Source organism: Plectropomus leopardus, chromosome 2 (assembly GCF_008729295.1).
Source record: "Plectropomus leopardus isolate mb chromosome 2, YSFRI_Pleo_2.0, whole genome shotgun sequence".
Classification (NCBI taxonomy): Eukaryota; Metazoa; Chordata; class Actinopteri; order Perciformes; family Serranidae; genus Plectropomus; species Plectropomus leopardus.
The window spans coordinates 31,271,879-31,295,367 of NC_056464.1; the positions used below are offsets into that span (position 1 = coordinate 31,271,879).

The 23,489-nt window shown below is 40.3% G+C and overlaps 1 protein-coding gene across 3 annotated transcripts in view; it reads left to right on the forward strand.

Annotated features, from left to right (window-relative positions):
* The first annotated feature begins 951 nt into the window (after positions 1–951).
* Positions 952–23,489, forward strand: part of nav1b (neuron navigator 1b) — a 72,092-nt gene continuing 49,554 nt past the window's right edge. For all 3 annotated transcript variants that reach the window (XM_042508740.1, XM_042508747.1, XM_042508755.1), the window contains exons 1-3: positions 952–1,860; positions 12,165–12,267; positions 16,111–16,464. In XM_042508740.1, coding sequence (XP_042364674.1) covers positions 1,134–1,860; positions 12,165–12,267; positions 16,111–16,464 — 1,184 coding nt within the window. In that variant the 5' untranslated portion in view covers positions 952–1,133. The remainder of the gene's footprint in view (positions 1,861–12,164; positions 12,268–16,110; positions 16,465–23,489) is intronic.

The following is a 23,489-nucleotide window of genomic DNA, read 5'->3' on the forward strand; positions in this document are numbered from 1 at the left end:
TCTAACCAGAAATAGCTTGGAAATCCCCATTGCCAACCATGCCAGACCCCATTTAAATAAACTCTAATTTTACACATATGCCCCCAGTGGTTACTTTGCAGCCTGTTTCAGGGATGAGGGCTGAGAAGCTTTCACTAATCACTGGACATATTTTAAATAAAAATGTTGTTTCCATTAGTCACATGCAAAAAAAAAGTGGGAAAATGTGGTCCAGGTTGAAAAATAGGCTACCAGTTCTTCTTTTAAATTAATATTGTCATTGTTGATTTTTTACGACAAGAATCTATTTAAAGCAGGACACTCTGATTTTTAACATATGATTTATGCAGATGGTAATCTGGAATTGATATCGTAAGGAAGCTCAGACTGGATCAAGAGATAATCTGGATGCTCCAGTTGTTATATTGTGTGGGATTTTTACAGTGATGATAATTTATGCCATGCTCTGTAATTACATATGTAAATGTGCATTCATTCAAATTAATAACACGTCCACTAACACCACAAATCATGCATCATGTTGAGTGTATTGAGCAGGGACACTGGAGGTGAGGGAGGGGGAGGGGAAGAACAAAGGAATCAGAGGAGATGGTGGGAAAACATGTGTTACGAGGAGAATGATGCCCGGGTTTAAAAGCCACACATGATCGTTTCCCATCACTCTCTTCCATTTCACGTATTCAGCCAAGACTCGGCAAAGCATCTTTTTAAATGAAGGGAAAAAAGGTAGGAGGAGGAAGGATGGGAGGGGAGTCGGAGGCGAGGGAGAGGCAGCAGAAGGGGGAGGAGGGAGCGTTTTTTTGCGTCTGCTGCCGCTGTCATTCCGCTGCTGCGCGGTTCAGCGGCAGGAGGGTGTACTGAAGGGAGGAGTGTGGAAAAAAAATCGGAGGAAAGGAGGACGGGAGGGAAGGAAGGAGAGAAAGGGAGTGCCTGGGCAGCACTGCAACAGCTGCAACTGCAGCAGCCTGTCAGGAGGAAAGAGGGAGAGAAGGAGACGGAGGGAAGGAAGAGGAGGCTGCAGGACTGCCTTAGAGGAAGCATTTTTGATGTGTTTTGCACAAGAAAAAGGGACTGATACGGAAGCCGTTTTCTCCCTTTGCTGATGCTTTTCTATATGGTCTCATGCAGGAGGCATGCTTGGAAATAGTGTGAAAGGCAGAGAAGGAGATTTGAAGATGGAAAGGACGGATAGCACAAAGGCATACGGCCAAGCAGATGGCAAAGGAGTTGGTATGGCAGCTAAGAGAGCCAAGTCTGGAGTGCCCCAGAGCACACAGAGAGGGGAGCTGAAGGTGTACCGGGCGGGGAGCTCTGAGGGCAGGCTGCCTGTGCCCTCCAATCTCCGTAAGCAGAGATCTATGACAAACCTGGCTGTGCTCACTGACGCTGAGAAGAAGTTGCACCTTTATGAGCCCAAGTGGTGCGATGACATGGCCAAGCCCGGAGCTGGGCAGACCAAGACAGGCAAGCCAAAGACAGCAGGAGGTGGCAGCAGTGCCGGAGGGGGTGCCCCGCTTTCCCGAAACCTTTCCAAATCTGAACACTCGCTGTTCCAGGGCAAACCCAAGCCCTTCAGCCCTCTGGCTGCTCCATCTGCTCTGGGCAAGCAGAGCCGCATACCTCGTGCTCCTTTCGCTGAGGTGAAGCCCCTGAGCAAGGCGCCTGAGGATGGCAAGTCAGACGACGAGATCCTCTCCAGCAAGGCCAAGGCTAAGAAGCAGGGCGCCGGAGCCGGAGGGGAGTCCGGCTCCAAAGGGCAGGGGGAGGAAGGGGCAGACAAGCCCTTCCTGAAGGTGGACCCAGAGCTGGTGGTGACAGTGCTGGGCGACCTGGAGCAGCTGCTCTTCAGTCAGATGTTAGGTGAGTACAGTAGAGCAAGCTCGACGCCGCTACCACCCCAGGGCCCCTACAGTAGGTGTGGTGGCCATGTGCTACAAACGCCTCGCTTGTACGATCTCAGTACTACTCAGCAGCACGCCCCCTTAGATACAGTCACCACACGGCACCTGCTCGCTGCTGCAGACCCACATTCCCCCTCAGTGGATTTTATGCAGCTCATCGACTCAGAAAAAAAGAGACATCCTTGTTATGCTTGCAGGGTATGCTGCTCTTCCTATGATTTCATTGAATGCTGCATCAGTTTTCTTTTAACCTTTCAGCTACAGTGATGCTCTATTGTTCCTCCTCCTCCTCCTCCTCCTCCTCCTCCTCCTCCTCCTCCTCCTCCTCCTCCTCCTCCAGCATGTTGCTCAGGTGTCTGAGGCTCGGTGCCATTGATTACGTGAAATATTCCTGCTTCCTATCATAGCATTGCCAGCTGATTGCATGAAAAAAGCCTGAGGGGTTGGGGATTATTACCAGCACACTGATCTCCTTTAAAAAGCTCTCGTTTGCTGCAACATGTGCCGATGCACTCGAGGGTCCATCCGCTGCTCCATGTACACGTACATAAGAAGAGGGATGGGGAAAAAAGGCATGCCATATTGAATTCATTTTAGGCACACAGACACATATTTAGCTTCCTCCCCGCTCCATTCATCTGTAGAGCTCTGACAGATGGTTTACACCCTGTTTACTATGGCGGTGCAAATGAGAAAATGGCTTTCTCTCCAGAAGTGTAGGTCAGGTTTATCAATAGGAATGGCTCGGTGAATAATAAGGGTGCTGATCATATGATGTTGGTTATGATTCTGGTGAATTCATCTTTTTTTCTTTGTTTAGTAATGCATGCCTCCCTGTTTAATTGCAGGTGTGTGTATCTAATTATGACCTGTATATCAGTCTCATGACAGCAGAACATGTGATTGTTTTTGGAGATTTTTTGATTCAGTTTTACATAAAACTTGGATGCATTACACTTCAAATCTAGTTTTTCCTTAAGGTTATTTGACATCTTAGATTTTAGTTATTTTACCATTTAAGCCTTGTATCTGTTGGCTATTATATTGGGTAGATAAACTGTTTTTCTGAGACTAAACATAAAACCCTTTAATCCATGAAACAAAGGGGTCACATTTTTTAATGTCAGTGTTTTGGTTTGTGATGACCCTTGATAGTTTCTCTCATTTAAAGAGAGAGAATTAGGGTTGTATGAGGTCATTGTATTACATATTGTACGGTAGATGACAGTCTTCCTACCCCCACTTTGGAGAAGCAAGCGGCAGCAGCAAAACATGTTTTAGCAACCTAGAAAAATCCCACTATAAAACATTAAAAACATTTTAAGTGTATGCTATGTTAAGAATATTGTCACCGCTTCACCTGTCTGCAGACAGCCCTTTTAGAGGGGGAGGCCGTTATTAGTTTCAGTTCCTCTTCTCTGCTCTTGTTGACGCCACCAGACTCCACTAACAAAAAATAGTCATTTTAGCTCGCTGAACATGGGAGCTGCTGGTCTACCACTGTTTCAATCAGTTAGTTTGTTTGCGTTATTGTGCGACTTTGGTGTATCTGAACTAATCCCAAAGCCAAACAATAACATTAACAAACTAACTGATGGAGGCAGCGGTCGACCAGCAGTTCCTGTGTTCAACGATGTTAAATTAATGTTTTTCTCAGTGGAGTCTGGCCTTGAGGAGAGCGATATAATGGCATCAGTTCCCCATGGCAAAGTGAAGCGATTAAAATATTCCTCATATAACATACACTTAAACTGATATTGATTGTTTCAGGTGGGACTTTTTTAGGTGAAAAATATGTTTTGTTACTGACCCTTGTCCACAGCAGTGCATTGCTTAGCTTGCGTGTCACACTCCAGCCTGCTTCTCCAAACTGGGGGCGTGACATCTACAATGAACAAGAACCTCTTACACCAACACTTTGAAAGAAGGAAAATTAGAGTGCACGTTTCTCATAAATTTACACTTTGCATTGATTCATAGTCTTACAATCTTGTTAATGTTCAAGCAAACCGTTAACAAAGAGCATTTTTACGCAGTATTCGACTATTTGTCACTCCATTGCTCCGATATCACCAGGAGAGCATGTTTTCTGTTGCCTCTTAATGAACACATCTGTGGTGATTTAATCTGTTATCCATGCTTCATTATATGGACATCTTTCACTCATCTCAGTCACACCACGGACTGTAAAGAATAACAAGGATATAACGGATAGCAGCGTGGCATAATTTGGATTTTTCTGTGTGAAACTATAATCACAATTTCTAAATGCGCCGCAGAATCCCTCACCACACCCACGTCTGCTTTATTAACCTAATTGCATAAAATTTGCAGCAGAACGCCTTGAGGTGAAGCATCTTTTCTCCTCAATATAACGCTTCAACCTCCGTGATGTTTCCAAATCAATCCAAAGTCATTATTCCTCAGAAAGGGCGTTTATTATCTTGATGAATTATTTATCATCATTTAAGATGATAATCCCTCGCGGGCCTTTGACACGAGTCAAGTGCTCTTGTGCCCTCGAAAGGAACAAGAGCTGCTAAAGTAGAAACAAAATATGGAGATGGAGAGGCGGGGAGCTATCAAAACACAGATTATTGATTTAAACTGATCAACAAGATGAAGAAAAATGTCTTTTATTTACAGTAATGTTTTGCATTCGTTATCTGGACTCTCATTTCTGCATAGACTGGAACTTTTCTCCTCGTGCCTTCAGTATGCCTGTAACAGTGGACACACTTGTTACTGTAAATAGGTCTTTTTATTCATAGTCTACTATACATTCATAGCCAACTTAATGCTTAATACTGTGCTCTGCTTCTGCAGCATATCTCATTATAAACTTGGTGAAAGCAGCTTTTATTTCTGTCCATAGAAGGAGTCTTTGTTTACTGTTTAAACCCATGTAAGTTTGTGCACCGTGGCTGAATACTTTTACTTCTGCCTCGTCACAAGACAAGACTGCAGATAATAAAACAAGATAAAGTGTCCATCCAGATCAAACATAATTTTGATGCTTTTATTTTGTAGTCTTATAACCTTACAATATACTTGCAACTTCTGTCTTTTTCCTCTTCACGCACAGCAATTTACTTCAAATCAATTGCTTGAAATATCTTCAAAATGATGAATGTACCATGACAGACAGATTCCAGGTCATTAGGACGATAGATATACCATGTCCACGATGAAAGCAGTAGATTAGAGTAGCGCAGACAGCAGGACTCCTGGAAAAAGGGGATGAGTAAACCTCATTTCATTGTAATTATATGTGATCTGTCATGCAAGATCTCAAACGTAGCGATGGCCTACAGCTATGAAGAATCATAGTGGATCAGTGAAGTAGGTGTATGGGTGAAGCAATGGTCACAGATTGAACAGTACTGGCACGCAAGGGTCACGAAATGTTGACTTTTAAAGGTACAGTACAGGTGAAGGTAAACATAAACACACTCAGGTCTGATGATGAACTATTTGAATAAAATGGAAGGCAGCCTCCCTTTAAAAAAAGTGCTTCTCCCTCTTTCACAAGTTTTAAACATTAAAAAAAAAAACAATCCGGTCTAGCTCCCAATTCCTTATTCTAACATTTGGTCAGTGGCCATCGATGTCAGATACTAATGAAACACACAGGGCATTGGCATTTTTTAAGCTCCCAGCAACTGCTGTATTATATAGAGCCAGAATGTGTGATTGGGCAGCTGAGGGGAGATGTGGATGAGTCAAACAAACTCCTTCAACCAGGAGACGCTGATTTTATACCGCAGTGATGCTTAACAAGCTGCCTGCAGGCCAAATCTGTATCAGGTGGCCGCCAAACCACGTCCTAATTCATAATGCAAATAAGTAAATGCACAATGGGAATTTTATTTTTCACTTTTAGTGTAAATACGGTGCCAGGGTGCATAAAAAGCATCAAAATAGTGCCTGTTTTTCAAAAAAGTATCTCGAATATCCTCAAATCCAAGAAATGCTGTGCATACACCTGGCCTGTGCAGGGCTTTTGTGACCCCTGGCCACCTGTCGTTTAACAAAAGTGGCCCCCAGGCAAAGCAATTTGAGTATCCTTGGTTTACTGTGTGACACCAAAAGTCAGTTGAGTTTTAATAACGATGTAGTGTGTTAGCACTGTAGCATACTGCAGTAGTAATATATGTCAAGTGAGATTACAGTACGTTGGTAAACAAATGTACTTATTCTAAGCCAAACCATGCTAATTTTTTCTAAACCTGACTATGTACTCTTGTTACCTAAACCTAAGGAAGTGAACTAAAAACAAGGCTTTTTTTAATGAGCAGAAACTGTACATTTCCTGTGAACATGGAGGTTTATTTTGAAAAGACACAATTAATGTAACCGGAATAAATTAACTGCTGTACCTGAATGTCAAGAAAGGACGCTGGAGGCGCACTTAGAGCATCAGTTTTGATGTGTACAGCCACTGACCAAGCAGCTGTATGTTTGATGCTTTAGGAGTGAGAATATGTTGGTACAAAGGGTGAATTGGGGGTAAGATGAAATGTCAAAGTTGCCTATCTTTGTTTAGGGTTTGTATTTGACAAAAATGTCTGCCAAAGCTGCGACATGACTGAGTTTTTCAGCTTGTAGAGAAAAATGCAGAGTGGATTTGTGACCCAGGAATCAAGATTTCATTTTGAAAGGAGAGTCTAACCTCTGAATGGAAGCCCTTCGCTATTTACAATTTGTGGCCCTCAAAAATAGATCGCCCACTTCTCCTTCTCTTTGAACACCGAGTGTGTTTCTTTTTATTGAAGAGCACAAGTTATCTTCCCATCAGTATTCACTCACTGTATCAGCTGCCGTTGTGAGAAACTCTGAAAAGCTCTTGGTCCATTTGAAGTAGAAGAAAAGCATCCTCTTCTGGTTGTGTGCCATAGAACAACCTCGCTTTTTTTCTGTCAAATACTCAGATTCACTGTGAAAACTGATTCAATGAAACAGGCTTTAAAAAGTACCGTAGAGGCCAAGAAACACTGTCGCTCCTCTCACTGACAGTCATGTTTGTTTATGGAAATTTGAATGGAAATCATACTAATGTCTCAATTAATTGGGGCAATGTGTAGGACCTTTAAATGTTTATTCAGTAGTGTTTGTAGGGTTAATAAATGAGGTCCTCTAACAGTATTTTTGAATTAATTTTGTCGTACTGTAATCTGCCTCATTCATGTCTTTCCCGTTTCACATCTGCTTCAGTATTCTGTCCGAGTTTTCCTCCTCTGTGTTGAAGGCATCACTGCAGTGCAGCGTGCCAGAGGACTGTCAGTCACTGCACACGAACACAGTGCATAATGCATACAGTTTATACTCAAAACAGCTGTGACTCACGTGTGCTCCGCGTCCAGGGTTCAGGTTTGACTATTTTCCCAGGAAGTCATCATAAATAAATTAGCAGTATCCCAGAATTAGAAAGCGGTTTGTGGGGTTTGTGGATGTGATGTGACTAAAAGATTTATTCCTAGACTCAAGGACTTTCAAGGACCACAGTGGAAATAAGTGTTGGCCTTCATGGTGTTAGCCTTGAAATAAGAAGATGTTATTTTATGTTTCCGTTCTTATAATGTGAAATTAACTCAACTAAACTAAATACCTCTTTGGGATCACAGGAAGCTTCCTGGGAGAGAGTGGTGTAGACTCGCCCTCATTACCAAAAATGTTTTTAAGGTCTCAAGCAAGTCTTCCAACCCATACAACCACATATGTTGTTTGTTCCTGCCCTCTAATACAACCCACAGAAGTGTTTCCTAAATTAGCACTCCTACCAATTAGGCTAGGTTTAGGAAAATCATGGTGTGGCATGAGGTGATGTAATGACATGACGTTAAGCACTTATAACTTACCAGATCAAAGTCACAGTTTATGGTCAAAGTCCAGTGTTTATTGACCCATCCAAACAAAAATTCATATCGTGACAATGGCAATATTCTGACTTGTTGATGTAAGGATTTTGGATCAATACACACGGCAATAACAACAAACATGGCTGAAAGCTTATTGGTACTATATTAACATAATTTCAAGGAGACGGGGTTTCCCAGGGTGGTCTCTAGTCACTGTAAATAATTTAATCCTAAAATAACAGGAAAGAGCTAGCAGCGCACTCACCAGCAATATACCATAATTTTACAGTGTTCATACTGTGAAATGACTTTACAACCTGTTATGTAAAACAGAAATATGGTATATTTGTCTATTTATACAACATATAATAAAATACTGGCGGCACAGATGCCAACAGTATACTGTTATTTTACAGAATCCATACTGTTTAATATTTTAGCAATCTATTACAGTAAAAATTACATTCAGCATGTTTCTGTGTTAACCACAGGGCTAAATGTGGAAAATATTCCAGTAGGCTAACGCTCTATTTGACTGCTGCCTCCTTCTACCGATGCTGGCCTATATATGTTTGCTTAACGTGTTAACGAGAATGTCGTTCCTCAGGCGCAGACCATTATAACAATGTTACCAAAATAAAAAAATACCCCTAAAAAGGCTAATTGTTTGAGCTATTCAAATCTCCTCCACAGTGATAACACATCAGAATGTGACACATTAGAAGTAAACTGATGAGCATCAGTTTGATATCTAACATTTTCAGCAATATGAACAAGATACGAGCAAAAAAGAAAAAGAAATGAATGATGTGTTGCACATTTCCTCCGAATTGTGCGTCCTCTTTGGGAAAAGCTGCTGCCCAAATGACAGTTTGTGAAGTCGGGAACTGATGGCAAATTATTTTGGTCTACTTTTCTAAAAAGAAAATTGACTGAGAAACAAAAAGCACTCGACTAATGTTAGAATTACAGGACTAACTTAAAATCAAACTTCTGACCGAGCTCCAAATTCTCCATGCAACATCCTGTTTCCAAACTACTGTCCTGTAATTTAAAACAGCAGCATACTGTGAAGGGCCTCCTTCCTGTTGCTTCAAGTGGATCAACCCACAATGCATTGCTAACTGCAGTACCAAACCGTTTCACATGAATACAGTATTTTACTGTTGGAGATTGGCTGTAAATTAACAAATTAACATTTGCTTACAGCTCACTCTATAAACTACAAGATACTTATAAGAATTGTGAACAATTTGCAATAATAATGATCAAAAAATCCCAAAACACAAGCAGGATTTTTTTGAAAACAAAACACAAAAGAAAAAATATAACAACAACACAAACAAATTGTTAGAAAAGAAGAAAATAAAAATACAACACAGAAGAAAAATTAAAAATCAGTGTTTGGGGACAAAATCAAAACAGTGCAAGACTTAAGTAAGATTTCAGGTGCCATATATTAATAAATTAACTTTTAAAAAAGAGATTATAGGAATGCCTTTTGATAAAAATGCATTTTTTTTAAGTTATTTAAAAGAAAACAGTGACGTCTCCCCAAAGCCGAGGAGCCCTAACTGCAAATGCTCGGTGGCCTTTAGTCTTTAAGCGAGAGGGGGGAGCAGTCAACAGGTTTCTGCCTGAGGATCTCAGGTTGCGGGCTGGTTGGTTTCAGGGCAGCAGTTCAGATATATATTCAGGGGCAAGGCCATGAAGGGCTTTAAAAGTAATGAGTAGAATCTTAAAATCAGTCCTAAAAGAGACTCACCGAGTTGATCAGCTTAACTACACTTAATAGTTCACCAAGTTTACTTTATTTATCCTGCAAGGGGAAAATGTAACATTTTGTTTGTTGTAATATATTTTGGCACACACAGGCCCAAATACACACTTACACAAACAGGATCTATACACATGCATTATGCATGGACAGATGTCAGAGCGAGGGGGCTGCCTCACAGGGTGGCGCCCGGAGCTGTTGGGGGTTTGGTGTTCTGCCCAGGAAGTGAACTGGCATCTCTCCTGCTATCAATTCACAAACGTACTAACGTGCTGGTTCAAGTCTCCGCATAGACCAAGTCCCCACTGATTGAACTAACCCCAAGCCCCGCTCCAATATTCCCCCATATTCAATCTCCACAATTTATTTGAGTCGAATTTCTGCTAACAATCCCATAATGCAGTACATCACAATTTATAGAGGACAAAATAACTGCATTTGAATCACTGTCATTTTGTGTCCAAAATTCTTACTCTAATGCTCACTATAAAGTCAACTAATAAGTGCGTATTATATGGTGAATATTTAATGAGAATGCAGCCATTGACTTCCATCTTTTTAATAGGTCAAAAAAAAACTGAGAAAAGCCTGCAGCTGTATGAGTCAAATTACATTATAGAATCTCCCCTTAAAAATATGATGTCTCAGCCCAGACAAGTTTCCAGCAACATAATATTACGGTAACTCAATATCTTATTTGGTTCTGCTCTCACAGACTCATAAATCATAAATTACAGTGTTTGTCAATATTTATACACTTATATTGGGTTATGCTGTGTTACAAATGTTTCCAGAAGACTATTTATTGGTTTTTCCATTGAGGCCATAAATTTGATGTATTTTAGAGTATGATACTAATGTATCAAACGTTCACTAAACAGAGTTATTGTGTTATAATTTTGTTATTATGTGTTTTTATTTCATGTTTAATTTTTTCTCAATTCTTTTTAGTTTCTTTTAGGTTTTAGTGTGGATTTGCTCATTTTAGTTTAGTTGTTTAAAAATGTTAAGTTTTAGTTGTTTTCTTTCTTCTATGGGGGTTATTTGTCAGGGGAAATAATAGGAACTTCAGAAGCAGTATTACAATAGAAATGCAACATTTTGTGAATTTTTGACAAAGACAAAACTAAAGGCATTTCCTGTATGTTTTGTTAATAAGTTTTTAAAGTACACCATGTAGTTTCAGTTAGTTTTGGTGTCTGATTTTTTATTTATTTTTTCATTTTTTTAGTGAACAAAAATGTTTTGTACTCTTTGTTTTTTTTTAAATGATTTATATATTATTTGAGTTTTCAGTTTCCATGTATAATAGCCATGTCAAATACAGTAAATGAGTGAAGAAAATACAGATAGTCTAGCTATGAAAGAACCACTCAGGTAAATACATTCAAAATAAAACTAGATTACTAAAAAGCTGAAAAGAAGATAACAGAAAATAAAACTTAATACAGAAGAAAAGGGAAAGACAACAAAAATTGGTGCACCCACAATGATTTTCTATCAGCTACAAGCTACTGGTTATGAAGTTCCCCCATAAGTGTTTCCACTCACCCTTGTCACATAATCCAGTTTCCCACTCAAAAACCAATTCTTAAGTTCTGGGCTAAAGATGAGTTTTTAGTTTAGTTTTAGATAACCATAATATTAACCTTGATAATAAGCAAGTTTAGTTGTAGATATCGGCGCCTCTATCTCCAGTTCTGGTTTGCAGAGAGGATGAATGTATTTTGAATGTGTGAACTGTATGTAAATGTTTGTGTGTGATATTGATGCCCTCCGTGCACCCTGCTGAATTAGTTCAACATCCGCTTTATGAGAGCAGCACATTATCTGACGTGTGCTCCCCTGACATCCTCCAGCTCTTCCAGTAAATGCATTGAATGTTAATTTCTTTCGTCTCCGTGGGGCTTTAGCCTCCTCACGCTGCAGTGGAAAACCCCGTCTCTTTTTGTTTTTGAAACAGGGTGGTTTCTCTGATTTGTTACAGCTAACACAACAACGGTGGTAATTGTACTGTAATATTGATTTGACACGGTCATGACCCACTGACTGCACACTTTACATTGCACGCAGCTTTGTCCAAATAAGCTGACCTACAGTGAAAATCCACCTGGCTGCAGTTCAGCTTATTGTTAGCCTTAAAGCTTCGACTCAGTGACTCTGAGTTAAGGCTCAATAAAACAAAAACAGAAGCTCTGAAGAGAAAAACTCCTTGAAATAGATCCTGGTGGGGCATGAATGTCAGATACGTCCCCCTGGTGGGCAATCAAAGCTACAGGCAACCCTTCAGTGTTTTATTTTGAGGATGTACCATGTCAGTGCAGAGAGGGGGGTAGAGTGGAGGTTACCATGGTGAGGGAGCCCATGGAGTGAAATTTATCTGCTTAATGATGTGAACATACGTTGGCTGCGTGCTTACAAGGAAGACACCTGTCACATCCGTCCAGACACAAATAATGCAGGCGAGAACATGTGCATGTGGAGGCAGACGTGTGTGTGTGTGTGTGTGTGTGTGTGTGTGTGTGTGTGTGTGTGTGCATGCCCATAACAAAACTGCAGCTTGTGTCTTGTGTTTTATTTTGACACTAAATGTTTTATAACCTTTCGTTCTGCATGACTGACCCACAGACCCTGAGTCTCAGAGGAAGCGGACGGTGCAGAACGTCCTTGACCTTCGCCAGAATTTGGAGGATACAATGTCCAGTCTGCGCGGCTCCCAGCTTAGCCATAGGTAAGTGCACTTTATCTGAATTTTGGATTTTTTCATAATAGGGCCTCCTAACACACAGGTGCACCACCAGGAGAGGCTAACTTGGCAAATTTTGGGGCACTCCAAAGAACAGGAAAAAAGGGGCTCCAGACAGCTATTTTAGCACTTTTAATATCGAGATCACACTTTAGGGCCGCTTCTAAGTCCGTTTTTTTGGCATCGTGCCACTCAAGTGTGTGATTCTCGACGGCATCACAGAATCAAAAGAGGCGTGACAGCATGACATTTAACACTACAGAGTCAGTCTCTAGTGGGACATGTAACATATTTGTCAGCAGCACTTTCTAGACAATAATAAAAGCATAACACACATAATACGTCATAAAAACGTCACACCCATCCGGCTCATGATTGTTGTCAGCTGTGTCCTTTGCACAGAGCTTGATTCAGTTCTGTTTCTACCTCCATTGCTGGCCCAAAAGCAAAGCAACTCTGTCCGCCCATTTCATGGACGTACTTTTTTATACAGAACTGCAAGGCTGCATAAGTGCACAGTATACCTGCTTTGAACAGGCAGTGGAAAACGCACAATTTCAATGTCAAGTATAAACTCCTTTAAACCATAAAGGCACAATACAGTGCACCATCGCTGCCCCAAAACCCTTTAAGTGGGGGACTTCATATCAAGCATACTTTAAACTGAAAAGAGTTAACATATTATTAAATTTTCAGATCAAATTTGGAATTTAAACAGCTGTTGGAATTTAAACAGCTGTTGTTTACCATCCAGGATCCGAATCCAGGATCGCCGCTGCTCCTACACCACCAGCTAATGTCACACAAAAACCAAAGTGTATGTTATGAAATCATAAAACCCTGAGCCACACTGTCTCTGGTTAAAACTCAAAAGCAATTCTCATGTGAATGAGCAACAGAAAGCTCGTTGTATCGATACGTAACACAATCATGTGTAAACAGTTGTGCTGTGGCCGCCTGGAGAGTTGCCACCTGGTGCACATCTGGCTTCCATCCTTCTTAAATCACCCGTCTCTGTTTCATGCTCATGACCTCACTCGAGGAATCTCTCTTTTTGGCTTTCAAAGGCAAAAAGCCTGAGCATAAATTTGTTGCAACAACCACAACATAACAAGACACTGATGAAGGACAGGCCTTTTCATTTTTATTCGGACATTAAAGTGGGGATGGAATATCCTGTGTTGCATGAATAAAAGCAGGGACACCATTCTGCTCATATCGCTTTAAACTCGAAGTATTGTTATTTGAAGAGGGGATACATTTTCTTAATTTGGGAACGTCAATCACAGAAATCTTAAAAGAGATTACAACCCGAATCTGCAGCTCTATAAAGCTCCTTTGACCTCTTAGAGCTCATTGTTGTACAGGTGAGTCTAAGCTGCTTTCATTAACCCTTGTGACATGTGTCCTGCCAAAAAATACTGCTGATAAAACAATTATAACATTGCCCCTTTGGATCCTTAACAAGTCTTAAAAGGTATTGAATTAATTCATCTTGAAAAAGGCTTAAATGATATTAAATTGACTTAAATTAATCTTTCAAAAGTCCTAAAAATGTCCAGACATGGAAAGTAAGATTTTTTAATCGTTTGGTTACTGACACATTCACAACAACAACTTTATAAGAGAGCATATTTTCTTACAACAAAAGCGTCAGTCCTTAAATATTTTATATTTTCTTTATGATTTAGGTATACTATTCAAAACTGTCAGTTATGGTTTGTAAACACACTCGCCAGTGAAAGTCAAGGATGAGAGAATTTTGAAAAACGGGTTTATCACAAAAAAGTTTATATGTTCGCATGAGGTGGGATTTCAGGCAAATTAAAAAAGCCATATTTCGCAAAACTGCAATACAAACACAAGTTTCCCCCAAACCCCCAAAGTCACTCTATTATGCCGCGCTCTATTTGTGTTTTTTCGGCTTTGTGTCTCTTGGATGCCTGCTTATGGTCTGGCACTTGGTCAGTTCCTTTTTTAAAGCCCTGAGCACTGTGGACACACACACACACACACACACACATACACACCTATAAACGTACCGGAACACAGAAAATAAGAAAATACAGTCAGAGGGCAGAGTTTCTGCAGAAAAATACACCGCCACACAGCTTTGGTGGGTCATACGTGATAACTGAAAGGGAAATCTTTCACAAGAAATTGCAATAAACAAATGTCAAAGACGTGAGGTCACCATCCTTCAACTGTAAAATACCTTGGTCACTATAACCAAATGTTACATGTCATACATTAATATAGATATTAAAACATATTGTATATGCCTACATAGACTCTATGAAAAAAATTGTTTGTTTTAATTGTTTTCTGGAGAAGTTTGATCAACTATTATACTATACGCATGGAGACTGTATGTGATTCAACAGTTTCCTCAGGCTGCTGTCAAATGGATTTAAAAACATTTCATCCCGAGTGATAAATTATATAAATTAGATATCAATGACGGACTAAACAAACATTCCTCAAATGAAAACATACATTTTGACTAACTATAAATTCTCATTCAACCCCATCCATTATCTTGTCTCTGAAAATCTTGTACTTGTGTACTTGGCATTGGTCCGATCTTGTCAGTGGCTGCTTCAGAAAACATTTTTGTGAGTTGTCTTAAATCATTCAGATATCTTTTAAACAAGTGCTCAGTGAAGTATTTCTATAGACCACAAGTTTTCCTGGAGTTTCTTTAGAGAAGCACTCATTGACAAAAGTAAAAATTCTCACTCAGTGAGTTTCTGCTCTGGAGTGGAACCACTAACTGATGAATTATCCATCAACAATGGATAAAAATACTCCCATGGTCGTAGCCATTGCAATATTTATTTGGGTGAGCTGGTACATGTAGTTATGTAATCGGCAGACACAGAAGATGCTCACAGCCATTTGGAGGACATTTCCAAACCTGACCCACTTCCCATAGGTGAATTGGAAAACTTTTATATGCTCTATTCAGAATAGTGAAAAGAGGTAAACTGCAGTTACAACAGCATGTTTTGCAGAGTTCCTGTGGATGGATAGTCGGATTGGATTCATTTATCTAAAAGAAAGGCCTAGGGCATGGCGCAGCATTGTTAAATCTCCAAACAATTGGTAATTTTTCTTTTTAATATTAGTTTTTTTTTCAATATTGATTAAAACAATCATGATTTAACATTTTGCCCATAATCATGCAGCCCTAGTTTTATCAATTAACATTTGGGCAAAACCTTCCCAAACCACTGTCATTGATGTCTGTTTATGTGTGTTTTTTCTCCAATTTGGTTACTGTTAAATTAACATTAAATTTAGGGCTGCCAAGTTCACTTTATTATTGGTTATACCCTTTTTCCTACGTTTCATAAGGTATCAAATCAATTTGCTCAGGATTAGATACTTGTGAAGGTGGACTTTAATGGCATCGGGACTATATGCTGAAACTTTTAAAAAAGTCTTAGAGTCTAAGTTGTCTGAAGCTGTAGAAACTTTGTTTTGGGTGTGGTCATGCAAAGCAAAGTCCTCGGTGTATATGAATGTTTTGAGAGCCTGAGAGAGATACTGTTTTCTATGTTAACACAAAGATATTTGGTCATATTTCTCTTTGTCTTTGGATTCTGAGGGGCCACATTTCTGGCTTTAGTCCCTGAAGACGATACGACCCAAACTGCTGGTCAACAGCAGCTCAGTGCCACTGTCTGTTTCACTGGGTGCTCTGGTCTCATACTTTTGTTCATGTGCTGATTTTGTGTGTCGTTCTGGACGACACTGTCAGCTAAATGCCTCATGCATATGAATATATAACCCACGCTGACCCTCCGCCCCTGTGTGTCTCTCTAGCTGCATTGACAGCAGCAACGTGGGCTACGACAGTGATGAGACCAACGCTCGCAGCATATCCAGCCTGTCAAACCGCTCATCGCCTCTCTCCTGGCGCCACGGCCAGTCCAGCCCTCGTCTTCAAGCTGGCGATGCCCCGTCCTCCACAGGCGGAGGGTACCAGGGGAGTAAGAGCAGCTCCCAGTACACGGCCCACACGATGCCGGCTCGCTGCTCCAGCCGCCTCAGCAGCACGTCTCGCATCGAGCTCATCGAAGGGCTGGACGATCCCGACCTCAAGTCCGGTTACCTGAGTGACAGCGACCTTCAAGGAAAGAGCCTGCCGGATGACGACGACGACAACCTGGCTAACGGGTAAGATAACCAAAGATGAGCATGTGCTGTTACCATGACAACGTGAGCCAATCAATGGCTGCATGCTGGTTTGACCTTTAGGCCTCCACCCTCTGACTTTGAAAAGGTCAGATAGAAGTTGCTGTCACATTACATTTTAGTTGCAGCAGGCAATAAGCTGATTGGTGTCCTGCTTCAGCTGCTGGTCATTCTCCCATGATGCATTTCACTATTTAATTAGGATGCACACAAAATATGTGCATTTTAACATTCAACTGTGGTGCAAAAAATCTTTCACGGGGGAAACTTTTAATGCTGACATCTTGGCTTTCCGCTTTGTGTTGGAATGTGATGTTTTGCACTCAGCAGGTCGATCAAACAGCTTTCATCAGCACTCTCTGCCGATACTCGTCTTTTTCTTTAAGGATTTCTCAAAGTGCCCATGACTTTGCCAGAGGCTGCTTCTGCTGACTGTGAAAAACTTCTGAAAGCCTTCTCTCACTGAGAAGAGAATTTGAAAGCTCATCAGGTGTCGACTCGGTTACACAATAAACGCTCCCTCACCCCCGACTGCTATAAACTGTGCAGCGTCTTGTGAAGAGAACAACAAGTAGAGAAGCAACAAATCGTTTAGATCAGACGATACTTTCTTTTTCTGACGGGAATGCTGCATCTGACAGTTCTTATTTGTGTTCTACTTGTTGTTCCTCCCCGTCTTCTTCTTCGTGCTCTTCTTGGTGTCGCTCTTTTTCTTCTTCTCCTTCTTTTCCTTCCTTACCTTCTTTTTCTTCTGTTCTTCTTCCTCGCCTTTCTCCTCTTCACACCCTTCTTGCTGCTCTTTTTCATATTCTTTGCCAACTTCAACTTCAACTTCTTCTTCAACTTTCCCTTCTTCAATCTCTTTGTGTTGGTTCTGTTTTTCTTCATCTTCTTCACGCTCGTCTTCTTTTTCTTCTTCTTTGCCTTTCTCTTCTTTGTCTTGTCTTTCTTTGCCTTCTTCACCTTTCCTACACTCTCTTCTTCCTTACCTTCCTCTTCGTTCTTTTCACGCTCCTCTTGTTCTCCTTTGTATTCTTTGTTTATCTTCATGCTCTTCTTCTTTTTCTTTTTTCTTCTTGTTCTTCTTTACCTTTCTCCTTTCTTCATCTACTTCACACTTTTCTTGTTGTTGCTCTTTTTCTTCTTCACCTTCTTTTTCTTCAGCCTCTTCTTCCTCACCTTCTTCATCTTCATGTACTTCATCTTCTTCTGCTTCTTTGCCTTCTTCACCTTTTCTCCACCCTTCTTTCCTTTGTCTTCTTCACACCCTTGGTCTTTTTCTTCATCATCATCCTCATCTTTTTCCTGACATTTGTCTTTTTGTTCTTTTCTTTATTTGTCTTCTTCAGTCTCTGTGCGTGCTTCACCTTTTTCCTCACCCTCTTCACCCCCTTTTTCTTGTTCTTGTTCTTCACTCTCTTCTTCTTGTTCTGTTTCTCATTCCTCTTCACCTTCTTCCTCATGTTCATCTTTTTTTCAAGTCCCTCTTCTTCTTGTTCTTTTTCTTATTCTTCTTTACCTTCCTGTTCTTCTTCACGCTCCTCTTGTTATTCCTCTTGGTCTCCTTCTGCCTTTTCTTCTTCTTCACCTTCTTTTTCTTCACCCTTCTTCTTCACCTTCACCCTTGAGTCCCCCCTCTCACATCCTTTGTGTGTCTTTATCTAATTTCCTCTCCCAAGTTGACGGCTGACAGTGGGAGTCAGGGAGAGGAATAGAAAGAATCCAGGGCAGTTCTCTGGTGTGGTTTAGCAGCTTTATCGCTGTAGCACATGCAGTGGGATTTAAGCTCAGCCCCTGGAGCGCTCGCTGGGCCCTGCTAGCCAGGTCACGTTCTTACTACAGAGTGCAGGAAAAAGAGATGAGACACATTTAGATGAGTGAAAATTAGAGCAAGGAGGAAAAAGTGTGAAATGGAAACAGGTCATTTTTATAAAGTTTAGAGCTGTGGTGAATCAGAGCAGCATACGACTGCTGCTAAGAATGATAGAAAAGGAAGCATTGTTGAGTGTTGTATTGAATAAAATGGGTGACTAGCTCATTGTGTAAAGGTTTAGCGTGTTGTTAGGAAGTAGGTGGAAAAAGCTCAGACAGCAGAACCCTGATAAAGTTAGGATTAAACACGGATTATGTCATATGGGTCCATTCCTCACAGTAACATCCATGCACTCGAAATCCATTTAAATCTGCCCTGTATTTCGTCCCCTTCGCTGCATCAGCTCTGCTGCGGTGGTTCAAATTTCCGTGAGAGGTGAGCGTGGGGACTCGCCTCTGCTTTGCAACACCACAGGCACCAAAGATGCTAATCACTTTATGTAACCATAGAAAATGCCTCATCATGCTCGGTGTTAGGCCACCGGCACCAGCAGTCCCTAAACATGCTTTCAAGGTGACGGTGACTCGGCTAGGCATCCTAATGAGTGCAACCGGCCCCCTGCAGTAGATCATCACCATTATAGGATTATGGATGTATTTGGATACATGCATGGAAATGTCACAAGAGTAATTATAGGCTATTGTGGCTGCCAAAGATATGAAAATACTGGATGCTGTTTTCTCTCTGACCTTGCATGCTTTTATTTGGACGATACAACGCTGGAAACTCCTCTAATTTGTATGCTCTGCTGGTCTCTTTTCGCACTGGTGTTTCACTGGAAAGTATCCTGCAGGAATACTGGAATGCTGGTGCTGATGTTGAATTAATCCCGCCTCGTAAATATACCAACAACCTTTGGTGTAGATAACAAGTTAATCCGGTTTTTGAAACAGCACATGCTCCAATTTTCATCTTACAGTATCCTCTCGCAAATTCTGTGTCACATTTGCATTTCTACTGTACGTCCCCTGTCACACACTAACAGCTCAGCTCATTGAGAACCATTAGCCACCAGCTCTTAGAAATAGATCGGGCTCCTCCTGCGTTACCATGGAGACCAGCTGGTAATCGGCTGTATGGTGAGGTGCGATTTCTGCTCCCTTTCACTGGAGCCCCAGTTTTGCACGCTCATACATTTCAATGATCCGAAATTAGCCCTAAACATATATTGCATACAGCAACACTGTTGTATTTTTAAATGTATAATGTTTTGTGTGATGTATAAGACCCATGTTTAACGCTTAAAATAATCTCTACTGGTAAATTAATGGGACACAATGCTGGTTGTTTATCAGCAGATGGAACTGCAGCACATGTCTAATGGATATTGATTAACCCACAGCAGACAGCACTGTCTATCTGAGGCTAAATGTGTGCACACTGACAGAAATCATTGCTGCTGTGTGTCTGCTTCATCAATAATCTGATGCCACATACATCCCAGTCTTCTCAAGAGCTCCATCTTTCCGTCAAAGAGGAATAGCCAATTCTCTGCAGCAACACACAGCTTACTAATGATCTGGTTTGTCCAAGTTAGAGAAAAAAAAAGTATTTACGGAGCCTTTTTTTATTATTTAACCCTCTGAATCCTGGATCGACATCAGTTTTCTTGTGCTGCGTTCAGACGCCTTTTACAAGCTATATGACCTTTGGAAAACAGAGATGAGTGGTTTGATTTCTCTCTCACACAAGGAAAAAAGGCAATGGCCAATTTGCTGAGAAATGTCCCAACAATTCGAAAAAGATTGCCTAAAAAATGCTTTAAAAGAAGACGGGAGGATTATTAAAAAAATAGTCCAGAAAAATAGGGAAAAATGTCCAGATTATAATTATAATAATTTTATATTTTAAATTATATCACTGAAAAATTGAAATGTTGGTATATGTTTCAGGTTGTCCCTAATATGATAAAATTCTTGATATAATGCCATACATATTTTTTCAGCACTTTTTCTAAGTAATTTTATTGTTTGTTTTTGGCTTTTTCAATCATTTTCTGGTAATTTTCTTGTTTTTTTTATCTTTTTTTTTGCTAGTTTTTGGGCCATTTTTTGTTAAGTAGCTTCTTGCCCTCCCCCTATGTTTTTGAAAGAAATCAAAACAATTTTCACAGGTTTTAAAAGGTTAATAATGTTTATTCCTAGAAAAATGGGACTATTAATCTGTGACCGGTTGCTATCATTAAAAGTATTACTTGTGTCACCCACAAAGTACAGGTCTACAATAAAATAAAACCTTACTTAAAGCTGCATCGTCACTTTTGCACACTAGAGGGCAAAATAACTCAAACATATGCAAACTATAACCGTTATTAAAATAATGAACGTAGTCACTGTGACTTTACTGATTGGTTTGTGGACTCTTGTTTTGAAGCCTTGAATATGGTGTTTTGGTGGACGCCATTACCAATTGGACTGTTAGCTAAAGTTAGAGAAGCATTAGCTCATAAACTGTATTAATATTAGCCTCAATTTACCATTTTCTTTAAACTTCAAATGTTGAATGAATTTGGAAGTTTTTACATCTCCCTCTCTAGTTTTTGACCCATGTGTTTTGCATAACATGTTTTACTCTTTGGGTCTGGATAAAGGTATCAAGTATTTTCAGGTCAAACGGCTCAAGTCCAAGTTGTTGGAAGTCATTGGTGTTAAAATCCAAGTTGAATAACAACTATCCCATTATTTTGTCAAGACAAGTCTAAAGTCATCAAATTTGTGACTTGGGTCTGCCTCAATTCCAAATCATGTGACTCAAGTCCACAACAGTCTGGTGAGTCTGTGGCTCAGGAGGTAATCTTGCTATAGAGCTTTAGTTTGTTTACTGGTGGTTGGATACCAGCTTCTCTAGTCCACGTGTCAAAGTGTCCTTGGGCAATATATACCAATATATATTTTTTGTGTGTGTGTCCCGTTTGACGTCACTGACAGGCTGTACAACAGGTAAACAGTGGACAGCAGCATGGACGGCGGTCTGTGAAAACTTTATGGTGGTTATGTTTCTTTATTTATCTCTTACTTATTCAGTCTCTATTTCAAACTTGATACAAACTAATTTGGATTGATGTTTTGGCACTGCTTAGGAGGAAACCGGAGGTGATTAGTGGGGGCGTGGCTTGCATTTCCCCAGTTCACCCACGTGCTGTGTTTCCATGAATGCCAGTCTGAGCTGGTGGCGATAAATTCCAGTCCTCACTGCAGAATCATTTGACCCGGGTATGAATGCAGACTGTAACTGTTCCCATTTCATTAAAAAGACAGATGTTAGTGGCTGTTAATAGGTTGTTTGTGCAGTGGAAATGAGGCTATACCCCAAACTGTTCTTGATGGCTCTTCCTTCAGTGTGTGAGTGTGTGTGAATGAGTAGCAGGTGGCATCGTGTATGGTAGCCTCTGTCACAAGTGTGTGAATGGGTCAATGTGACAAATAGTGCACTTTAAGTGGTCCCAAGACTAGAAAAGAACCATACAAGTGCACATCCATTTACATTTTACCTCTAGATTGATTAAAACAGCTCCTTCAGGCCATAAACAAGGATTGACTGTTACTGCAGAAATATAGTATCATGCTGGTTAGAGATTTTTGAAGCATTATTTAAGCTGTTTTTTCATTCTTATATAGAGTGCAATATTAGAATTATACATAATTTCCCATCTTGCCTTCAGTAGACACCACATCTGCTTAAAATGTTGGCTTACATTTAATGTTACTAAAGTTTCACGCATGTCACTAAACTTAATGAGACTGAGCACCACTTCTTTACTGACTGACGGTTTCCCGTCTCATGAGTGTTGTTGAGGTGGCTTCTTATTTAGCTCTGACCACGTCTGACCACGTCAAGAATCATAACTGCTTCCTGTGGTTACATTCTTCACACCATACTGGCAAAGCTTCAGCATCACTCATATGATATCATTCCGTTGCAAGCCATATTTAAAGCGCTGGTTTTATGAGTAGAGCAGTAATCACATTATATTGCCGGTGTATGGTTGATTTTTCCATATCTGGTGTATAAATTATGACTGCTTTTCAGCATCCAGTGTCGTTTTAGTGGTGTTGGGTCAATTATGGTTGATGTTTTACAGGCGCTGCGCTGTAGTGTATGTAAGCACAGGTTAGTTTTTCATGTCTAATACAGATGTTCATCGGGGAAATGACTTTGTTTTTTCCATAATGTCATTTAGTGGATGGGATGAATGCGAAGCTAATGTTTGTAGCAGAACATGTAAATTTCACAGGAGGCCCATCTGCCTCAATATGATTATTGTATCTGACAGATTTACATTTTATCTTGGCAGATTAACAGTTTGAAAACCTTAAAATTGGAGGATCTCGTTGAGAAAAGGGAGAATATCTTGCACTGTTTGGATTGGCTCCAAACTCTTTGGCTGACCGAGGAGAGAAGCAGCGAAAGGCACTTAGCTGCAATAAAGAGCTATTGATGACTGCAATGCCTCATAGAGAGCTGAACTCACTTTTGGGCCAGTTTTTGTTCCACTACATTTTTTCATCAGCCTCTCTTAAAACCTGAAACACTAGAATACCAAGAACCTGTAATAAATAAACATAATAATGCATCGCGTGTCAGATTTTCATAAACCCTGAAATGAAATTGGCCAAAATTCATCTCCTAGATTTAGAAAACTGCTGACTTTTCTACTTTTTACATAGCTTCAGTGCTTATCATGGTCCATGCAGTGACCAAGCTTAGACTTACTGCTGCTGTTAATCTACAACAAGCTGCAAACAAACAGTGTTATCTCTTCATTAAGTTAATTTGTTGAATGCGTAGAAACAGAATGAGAGCAGAAAGGACATTGAACTGCTTGCTGTGGTTATTTGACTAGCACAAAATAAAATGGTAATTGTTAGTTGTTATGGCGACAACACACATTAGTGGGGCTGTAAAGTTTGTCACACCCACTAGTTTAAGATTTTTTTCATGTATTTTCCCTATTAAACAGAGAAATACAACCCTACACCAATTCCAAGTTTCCCTCTTTAATTGGGCTAAGACTAACATGAACTTATTGCTTTGTTGACTCATTATAAGACACACTTTTATTCAAACTCAAAAGAAACAAATTAAAACTCAGCAAAACCATCTTCATTAATCTTGGTAGTTATCTAGATATTTG